General features: G+C 32.3%; 1 protein-coding gene across 1 annotated transcript; it reads left to right on the forward strand.

Moving 5' to 3' along the window:
* The first annotated feature begins 808 nt into the window (after positions 1-808).
* LOC114187017 (endoglucanase 12) lies at positions 809-4,340 on the forward strand. Its single transcript, XM_028075117.1, has 4 exons — positions 809-1,290; positions 2,590-3,492; positions 3,571-3,743; positions 3,815-4,340. The coding sequence occupies exons 1-4, from the start codon at positions 903-905 to the stop codon at positions 4,226-4,228; spliced, it is 1,878 nt and encodes a 625-aa protein (XP_027930918.1). The 5' UTR covers positions 809-902; the 3' UTR covers positions 4,229-4,340.
* Positions 4,341-10,781: the final 6,441 nt, after the last annotated feature.

Raw genomic sequence — 10,781 nt, forward strand, 5'->3', positions numbered from 1 at the left:
ATTATTTACTATTTTTTTTTTGGGAAGGGTGTTTAATGTCGGAAAAATAGTCGGTCAAAGGCAGTGTTTGATCGAACAAACTCCACCCTCGCAAAGAGAAAAGAAATAAAAAGAAAGTTTTTTAGATATCAAAATCAGTATATGAATAAATAAACAAAAAAAATTAAGTAAATCATAAAAGAAACTTTTTTAAAAATTAACATAGAGTTAAATTAATTTTATCTTATAAAATAATTCATACAAAATTTTCTCCTAGAAAAACCTATAAGAAATTTATCGAAATATAATATAAGTGTTGAATGAGAGAACTTCCAACTCATATTAATTTGTCATCATAAAATGAATCTCTCAAGTTCTCAACATGTTCAGATTTTATTTTATGTACACATTAATTAATTAATTAAAGAATTAATTTAATTTCCAATCATTTATGTGGTGGCAGTTGATGAATGTGTAGCTGGACGTGTACGCGGGGTGCATATGTGACATCATTCCTATGTTACTATTTTTTTCCCTTTATTATTAATGCAAATATAAAAAGAAAAAAAAATTTCTTATAATTTAAAATTATTCTAGACATAAATTAATTTCTACACTTTGTATACATATTCATATATTTTAAAATTTTATTTAAAATTAGTGCCTCAACCACTTTCAATTTATATAAAGAATCTGTTTGATTTTATTAAAAATATATTGTAGGAAATAGTTTATAAGTTGAAAAGTCAGAAGGGAAAATTGATGGAAAATTAAGAAGAATGAGCTAAGTTGTGTTTTTATATTGAAGCAAAGAATCTGTTTCATTCTTTAACCCACATAAATATATAGCTATGATGGTTTTAAAAGGTAATTAATAGTTTGTTTTGGAAGATAAGTTGTTATAGTGTTTTTGTGATTACACGATGCATTCAAGAAACCATTGGGGAGGGTCGTTTGAAATGAGCAACAGTGGAGAAGAGGTGAATAAGGAGAAGAATGATGAGTGGGATAGGGCAGCACTGCTTGAGAGGTACCATCCTGAAAGCCAGGATTTGGATGAGACTCTACAAAGCTGGGTTTTGGAAAGGGTTGAGAAGAGTAAGAAGAAGAGTTATGTGGACTTTGGTTGCATAGTGATGAGCCACAAGGCACTCAAATGGATATTTGGTTCCATTTTCATGGCTTTCCTTCTCATTGCTCTCCCCATTATCATCACCAAGTCTTTGCCCAAACACCATTCTCCACCTACACCACCAGATAACTACACCCTTGCTCTTCACAAAGCACTCCTCTTCTTCAATGCTCAAAAGTGTATGTTCTTCTTCTCTAAATTCTTCAACTCATCATCTTTTACTTAATTTAATTTCTACAACTTTTCTAAACAGTTTTTTTTTTTTTTTATTCTCTAAACATATTTCTGAAAAAATTTGTCCCAACACACTGCATATAAACATAATACCCCTTATTATATTGTGTGTATTTTATTTTTCCGTAATTGGTAACGTTGTGTTTGCACTGATCACTTGTTGATTTATTTATATATAAAATAATAGACAATTTTTTTTTTATGCATCATATACATATAGGCGTGCAGCTGAATGTTTTTATCATATATAACATATATAGTATGTAACATGAAATTAAATAAAATATATGTCAACATATAAACCTACTTTTCTCAATATTTTATTAATGGACAGAAAGCACTTCTGTTTAACCTTTTTTGCCCTAAGTCAACTCCTTCTAAGACCTGCAATTTCATTAAACAACGTGTTCAGCAAGTTCCTGTTTAGAATTGTTTAATTATCGATTGTGTGAATAGTTGATCATTACAACTTCATATTTATAATTTTGGAGGATTTGAATCATTCAAAAGAAAAAATATTTACAATTTTTTTGAGACGAATAATATCATATTCAGAAAGTTATCATCAGATTTCAGTTCCATTACATTTATAAATTTAGAGGATTTTATAAAAATGAAAAAAAAAATTTATTCATTTCTTTAAATATAATTATTATTAAAAAATTAGAAACGAGATAAAAAAATGGAGTTAAAGGTGTATGTATAATTTTATAAATATGTAATGTTTATTTTTACATAAATTTGATTTCTTTTCGGATTTCTAAATTTAAATACCTTTGATGCTCATGTGCCTATTAAAAATATATAATTAAAGTTATAAATATTATAATTGTAGATTAAAAGTAAATATAAATAAAAAGTATTTTGAATAGAGAGTCTTCTTGATATTGATATTGTGTCTTTTCATTACGTCAATTAGTTGGTTTTGATTTTCTTTTTCTATATTAAAAATGTGCCACCCATTTAGGTTTTGACCGATTCAAAAGTAATAAAAATAGTATGAAGGCACGGCTTTTTCTGTCACAAATGCATGTCATCATTATTTGAAGTCGTCAATTAAACTTTAAAAATTGATTAAATTTGTAATTTTGAAAGAGTATTAAATTTGTTTTTAGCAAGTTATTGAATAGATTTTGAAGAATTTAAAAAAGATATAGATGAAAATGAATAAGTAAATAATAGATGGTAGAAGAAAGAAGGATTGAGTGTGAAAATTTTGAATGTGTGAAAATGTGACGGTGAAGCTGGAAAGTTGGAGAAGAGTAATGGCATCGCATGGAGAGGGAATTCAGGGATAGAAGATGGAAATGACACAGATGTGAAGGGGGGACTGGTGGGAGGATACTATGATGCAGGGGACAACACAAAGTTCCATTTTCCAATGTCTTTTGCGATGACAATGCTTAGTTGGAGTGTTCTGGAATACAAAGATAAGTACATGGGAATGAATGAATACCATCACACAAGAGAACTCATCAAGTGGGGCACTGATTACTTGCTCTTGACCTTCAACACTTCAGCCACAAAAATTAACAAAATCTATGCACAGGTGGGTGGGAATCTGAATGGTTCAACCACACCAGATGATCACTACTGCTGGCAAAGGCCAGAGGACATGGATTATCCAAGACACACCATATCCATATTTCAAGGTGCTGATCTTGCAGGGGAAATGGCAGCAGCATTAGCATCAGCCTCTATAGTTTTCCAAGATCAACCAACCTATTCAAACAAACTCATCAAGGCTGCACAAACCGTCTTTGACTTTGCCAGAGATTCCGGTAAGAGGAAGCCATATAGCCGTGGAGAGCCCTACATTGAGCCTTTCTATAACTCCACTGGCTACTACGATGAATACATGTGGGGTGCTGCTTGGTTGTACTATGCAACAGGAAACACTTCCTACATCTCCTTGGCCACCAACCCCTCCATTTTCAAGAATTCCAAGGCCTATTTCTTGACTCCTCAATTCACTGTCTTCAGCTGGGACAACAAGTTACCTGCTGCCATGTTGTTGCTCACTAGGTTCAGGATGTTTTTGAATCCTGGTTACCCCTATGAGGACATGCTCAAGATGTACCACAATGTTACCACTCTTACCATGTGCTCTTATCTTCAACATTTCAGAGTCTTTAACAGGACTAAAGGTAATCAATCTCTCTTTACTTTTAATGGATCAATTCCACTATTCACTTTCTTTCTTTTTTCTTTTTCCTTCTTTGCAGGTGGTTTGATCCAATTCAACAATGGACAACCTCAGTCTCTCCAATATGTGGCTAATGCTGCTTTCCTCGCATCACTTTTTGCTGATTACATGCAAGGTGTTGGTGTTCCTGGATGGTATTGTGGTTCTACCTATTTCCCACTATCTGCTTTGAAGACATTTGCAACCTCTCAGGTACCATTTTAAAGAAAAACACAAATCCCACATCTGCATGTATTTTTACTTCTCATGTTCCACTTTAACAGGTTGATTACATCCTGGGGAAAAATCCCATGAAAATGAGCTACATAGTGGGCTTTGGAAACAAATTTCCTAGACATGTTCATCACAGAGGAGCCTCCATACCAAATGATCACCAACATCACTCATGCACTGGGGGTTGGAAGTGGCGTGACACTTCCAACCCAAATCCTAACACCATCACCGGAGCAATGGTTGGAGGGCCAGATCGTTTTGACCAATTCCACGACTCCAGAAAAAACTATAACTTCACTGAGCCAACCTTGGCAGGAAATGCAGGAATAGTTGCTGCATTAATTTCCTTGACAACTACCACAGGTAGTAGTGGCGTTGACAGGAACACTATCTTCTCAGCAATTCCACCACTAGGGCCTCAAAATCCTCCTCCTCCGCCACCTTGGAAGCCAATCAAAACATGAGATTTCATTACTTGAACCGATCACACTTTCTATTTTTTCAACTCACTACTCATAAATAAATGACTACTTGTTAGATATCATTTTCTGTCAGTATTACTATTACTTTCGGATATCTATCTTCCATGTGTATTTTTATTCAGTAACACATTTATATTCAAAAAAGGCATGACATTTCCATTTAGTGATAAATAGATATACACCGGTTTGTCTTCAAGACCGGGATTCTTCATTAAAGATGACACGATCCTAACTAGAAAGATGTCAATCTTTTTCTCAATTTGAATGCTTTATGTAAAATAGGTGAACAATTAGAAATATAAATCAAAGATTATAATTTTTATAATTATAAAGAATTTTCATAATTATATAGAACGTGGAATAAGACAGAGGTAAAATGTGCTACAATCTAACAAATTGAGAAGGAAAAGAAGATTTGTCACAAAGAAATCATTCTATGATAAGAATCAATAATAGAGATGCCATAATCAATAAGATTGATAAGTCAAGGAAGGTTCGACACAAAGATCCTTGTTTTTGATAAGAACCTGAGGCCTAAGCCAAGAACAAAGAGAATCCTCTCTTTAATGAAATAAAATTCGATACATGACTAAAAAGTTATTACAAAAAATTCTGAAAATGCGAATAAGTTCTTCTTAGACTTTAGTTGCTTGGTGAATAAGTTCTTCCAAAGTTTCATAATGTACATCTCCACTACATCTTGAATCTCCCTATAGAATCTAGTCATTATGGCCATGGGTGTTTCCTCCAATTCAACTTTCATCAGTGTTACCTCCATGTCTTAAACTTATTCTTCAACACTTCGATTTCCTCGTGTAAGTCTTTGCAATTTGTTGAATAACTCCTTTCGGTAATAAGGAGGTACAAATCCTTCCTTCATGGCTCCCTTCAAGTGCTCCCATGTAGCTATTGTCGCCTTTTTCTCCTCGCCATGTCCATAGTGAATTGATTCCAACAATTCATAACATATCCTTCAATTTCCAAAGTTGCCATGAGGACTTTATCATCATCATCATCTTCATAGTCGTATGAGTGGAAAATTTGATCAACCTTCATCTCCCATGCAAGGTAGGCTTATTGGATCATTTGCTCCATTGAACTTGGGAATAACCTTTCTTCATCATCTGCTCTCTTCTAAATATTTGATTTTCCCTTTCTTGGTCTGAAATTGAATTCCTCTTCTCTCCTAGGGTTGTAGTTATCCCTTTCTCCTTTAATTCTCCTGTCATTTCTGGTTATTACATCATGCTCATCCTCATCATGAAAAGAATGGGTTGACTCCTCTCGTCTTGTTCTTCTTTCCATTTCTTCCAATCGTGTACTAAAATCTTCATTAGATTTCTGAAGTCCAACAACTTCTTGTTGTAATTGGTTCATTTGTGTAGCGAGCTTTCCTAAAGCCTGCATAATTGTTTTAGTTCTAGGTGATGGAGGATTATTTCGCTATGAAGAATCATATCTTGCAAAATGGTTAATAAAACAAAATAACATAAATTATAGAAACCTTACCACTTGCTTACGCCTATCACTCAAAAGTTCACTCATGTATCACACTTGTAGGCCTTTCCTCGAAAGTACCCTCTTGCCTCAATTCCCTTTAGTGCTTGGCAAAGGACTACAATAACTTAACAAAAGAATACCAATCAATGTGTTAAACGTTACGAAATCCAAGCTTGACTTAAGAGGCCAAATAAAATAAAACTCTAGACAAAAACATTTAAGAATTTGAAAGACATAAAACAATAAAAGCTAGACACCATAAAAAGTACTACCAAAAAGAATTTAATTTAGACAACACGAAGCTTTGACTAAAATTTGAATTAATTCAATAGATCAACAATCATAAGTATATATGAAGTATAAAATAATGTTGGACTTTTTCAATCATGAACACAAATAGTAATAGATATTTAGATTTTTATTTTTATGACATAAAATAAGATAAGAGAAGAAATTCAAATTGGAACATTGCTCTGAATACCAAATGATACGATCCTAATCGAGAAGATTTCGATCTTTTCTGTATTTGAATACCTTATGTAAAATAGATTAAGAATTAGAAAGATAAACCATAGTTTATAATTTTTATAATTTTAAAGAACACGAAATAAGATAGAGATGAAATGTGCCACAATCTAGTAGATTGATTAGCAAAGAAAAATTCCCCACAAAGAAATCACTCTCTAATAAGAACCAACAATAGAGACATCACAGTCAATAAGATTGATAAGTCTAGTAAGGTTCGCCACAAAGATTCACGTCTTTTATAAGAATCTGAGGCCTAAGCCAAGAACAAAGAGAATAGTCTCTTTAATGAAATAAAATTCAATATATGACTGAAAAGTGGTTACAAAAGTTATGAAAATGCGAATAAATAGACTTTCCTAGGACTCTAAAGATAGACTCAACAGTAAAGGCCCGACAACCAATGACATGCTTGGCTCGCTTGATGACCATTCGTCTAGCGACTTAGCTTGCCCAACGACTTTATTAAATTGAACACTTGGAATTTATTCTTCAAGTCATGATCTTCATATTTTTTGCGTTCCCAGCTTCACAATTATCATAAACTTAATGAAAATTTGTTCTTCTAATCTTTTATCTCTTGACGTTGTCATAGGTCCTTTGAATTGCATGATTCCTCTCCAAGTTCTTCTTCCAATTCTTCTTCTATGGATTCTATAGGTAGTCCTCTATCAAAATATGTTGTAATGAATGTTTTGACTAATAACATAGGTCCATGATTTAGGTCCATTTACTTGTGACTTCTGATTCAATCTAGCTATATGTCAAAGTTTATTTTCTTTAATTTTACAAAGTACAAGTCAGCTTGTACTATTTTTTTAATTTTAATTTTATTAAAAATAAAAATACATATTTTTGAAATTTTTTTAAAATTTTTTCTACTTAAGTTAAAAATTGGAAATGAGCATGCATGCAATTTCACTTTTATATCAACAATGTTTTCAAAAGAATTTGAATCTAACATATTTTCTTGTTTTAGCAACCTTTCTTTTTGCTCTACAGCCAAGTTAACAAAGATCACCATCGAATATTTATTTTCATTGATCACATCAACAAACATGATATGTGGAGTATGTGGCTTCAACTTAATTTCAGCATCATCAAGTGCATTAGGATGGTTAACATGATCCTTAGTAATCCTCATAATTTCATCTTATGAGCAAAAATTTTCACCTGAAGTAGTTGACTCTGTGCTTTATCATTAACCAAGTCAGTTGTAGTAGTAGATGCTTTAAATGCATCTTCCAATATTTTTGGTTCTTCTACTGCACTTGGTTCCTCCATTGTATTATTCTCACAACTTTGCTCTTGAAAAAAATCGTTTGTACTCATATCATCTTTAATAGATAAAAATTTATATTCATATTGAGAAACATCATATCCATTAGTATATATGTTAGTGTGAGAATCTTCAATTTCTTCTTTGACAGGTTCATCAACATCTTCAGTAAAATTGATATGTCCATTAGTAGACATATTAGTATGAGCATCCATGATTGCATCAATATATCTATCGATAGATATATCAATGTGATGTGATTCTGGTGTGTTGGTTGATCTAACATTTTTATTATATCAACCTTTTGCTCAACTATCGTCTTCATACAATTTTCTAAAGTGGTCTACATAACTTTGTCATTCATTAACTGACTTAAATCATCAGACATTTATTTTGTTCTAATAGCCAACTTTAGAAGCATATCTTCTATGTCATAACAAAGTATTCTAAATTTTAGGATTTCAACAAATCTCGGATGGCATTGGAGGGTGGTATTAACAATAACAAGTAATTCTACAAAGTTGTTATTACCTACATCCTTCATCATGTCAAATAATACTTGATCATTTTCATGTCACTTTTGCTCAATATGTCTCCATCATTGATAAGCTCGTAACCTTTGATCTATGGTGTCTAATTTCTCTCTCAGTCTATCAATTTGTAACACAACTTCCCTATGGGATGGTCCATTGGTTGCTGCAACTTGTGGTTGTACGTGTAGTTGCTGTTGAGAACCAAATGGAACATATGATGGTGGGGTTGACACTTAGAATATTGTTGTTGATAACCAAATGGATCATGTTGTCGTTGTGGATAGTAATCATAGTTCATTTGAAAATCACAATGTTGATTATTTTCATATGAAAAATTATTTTGCATTTTTGAAAGAGGTTTTCTGAAAAGAAATAAGTTGAAATCTTGTTGAGTAAACTTCCAAGAAAGAGAGGTGTGTCACAATGGACAACTTAAGTACCTTAGCCAAAGTGTTCCCAAACTAGTTTCACAAATTTTCCAACAAAATTCCTCAAAAAAAAAACTATGCTTAAAAATAATTGAAAATGACGATATAAAATAAATGTTAGAGAAATAAAGAAAAATAAAATGTTAGTGATAAACAAAAATAAAGTCAAAACAAAATAAAATAAAATAAGAACTAAATAATAAAAATTCTATCTGTGTTCCCTGGTAATGACGCCAAATTTGATAACGTTGTTGTTGACGCGATCAAATTAATACTATTTATCTATAACAACTTCAATATTATTTAGAAAGCAGTCAACAAAATAGAAAGGGCAAAGTAACCCAAAGTCGTCTCCCAAAGAACATAAAATTGAGTTCTCACAAATTAGTTCTTATAAAAACTATACAAAAGGGTTAGTCAAATAAAATTGGGAAAAATAATAGAAGAAGATAAAGATAAAAAGATATAAAAAAACAATGGTGAAGAAAATAGAGTGATTCTACTACTCTCTCATAATAGATCCATCATTGGTTATCTAAAGATTATTGCTCATTTAATTATTATTGTAGATTTGCAAATTAATCAATGTAAATTCTCAATTAATGTGTTGACATTCTCACTATTAACCAATTATCGCATTCTAACCTCAGAATCCATAATGAATTTATAGTGGAACCAACCCTTGAAACTTAGCACTCTGTGGAATTAAAATAAAAAAAATAGAAAAAAAGATAGTGGAGAAAGAGAACGAAATTAGCCCCCCAAGGGTTCCTTATCTCCAAAGTTCCGAGCTTGTCCTTTTCTGCTTCCCCCTTGTCTCTTCACATAGGACTTGATTGTATTTAAACTTTATATTTTCTATTATTAAAATATTTTATCTGTTAATATAAAATCTTTCAAATAATTAACAAATTTTATCAATTTTAAAAATATCGAAAAAATATTCTCAATTGATATTATTCAATTAATTATCTAAAAATATCTAAATAATGATCAACAATTAATTCTTGTCCAAAATTCAAATTTAGCCCCTACTTCTTACAATCCAAATTTGTAGAGAAATAACAAAATATCAATATTTGCACTTTAAACCCTCTTGTTTTACCAAACTTTGAATGTTTGACCAATTTTGACCATTTGAGTGTCCATTGAGAGGCTGTCATGTGTCAATGACCTCTTTCCATAAAGATTAGGGTTTTTGGCACCTTGCTTCATGGTTGTTCATGGGCTTATCTACAGTGAAACGACATCGCAAAGCTCTATCAATGGTGGTTGTTGGCGGCTTGCGCGATAATGGTGTTGCGTTGAAGGTTCTGTGTAGGTGCATTCTGGTCTATATCAAGCAGTGGCCGCTTCGTTCTCGCGGTGAAGATTCATGACGTTGCAATGCAGACTACGCGGTGGTGTTTGTGGTTGTACCAACGAGGCTCGTGGTGGTCTTCTGCTTTTCTCCAACATGTTTGTAGGTGCGTGGGGTGCTTCGTGATGAAGTCATAGCTGATTCAAGAATTGGAAGTGAGGCATCGTCTTCGTCAATGGTGGTGCGTGAAGGATGAACATGATGGAGCTGTTGGTGCGAGATTATTGAAGGTTTGCGATGGGATCTCCGATGAAGCTCCAACTAACGCCAACAAATTGCAACATGGAAGAGACATAGTGGTTGTGTGTCAATGGTGCAGAAAATTGCCTAGGGTTTCTGGTGGAGAAGATGATGATGTGTCACATCCTGATTGGTCAACTAGTGTGGACAAGGATTATGCCACATGTCATATTTTGGTTGGTAAGTTTTAAAAGTTGAGAATTGGCAGAAGGCATTTTATGAGTGGGGTTGAATTTTGAGTGGAAGGAAGAGAGTAATTTAGTAGAAAATAGGGGTGAAGAATAGATTTTTGGGTGGTCCACTTTGAAAAAAAAAGTGTGTAAAATAGAAACTGGGGTGCATTTAGATCCTAAATTATTTCTTTCAAGAATTTATTGATTTTGACCTTATTTTGTAACTTTAAACAATTTAATTTCACACTTTTAAATAACCAAATTTAACTTCAACTACATTACCAAACGTTAGAACATTCAAAGATAAACACTCAATTTCGTTCGGGAAAGATAAATTTTGATTTAAAAGAAATGCTTGAAGAATAGGTGGTTAATTAATTTTCTTGTTTTCTTTATCTTTAATTAATTTAATCAAAAATATTTTTATTGAAAATTGTGGAATTTCTTTTTGAAGAAAAAGTAAAAAAAAAGAGAAAATAAAATAACAAAAAAAAAAC

Source organism: Vigna unguiculata, chromosome 6 (assembly GCF_004118075.2).
Source record: "Vigna unguiculata cultivar IT97K-499-35 chromosome 6, ASM411807v1, whole genome shotgun sequence".
Classification (NCBI taxonomy): domain Eukaryota; kingdom Viridiplantae; phylum Streptophyta; class Magnoliopsida; order Fabales; family Fabaceae; genus Vigna; species Vigna unguiculata.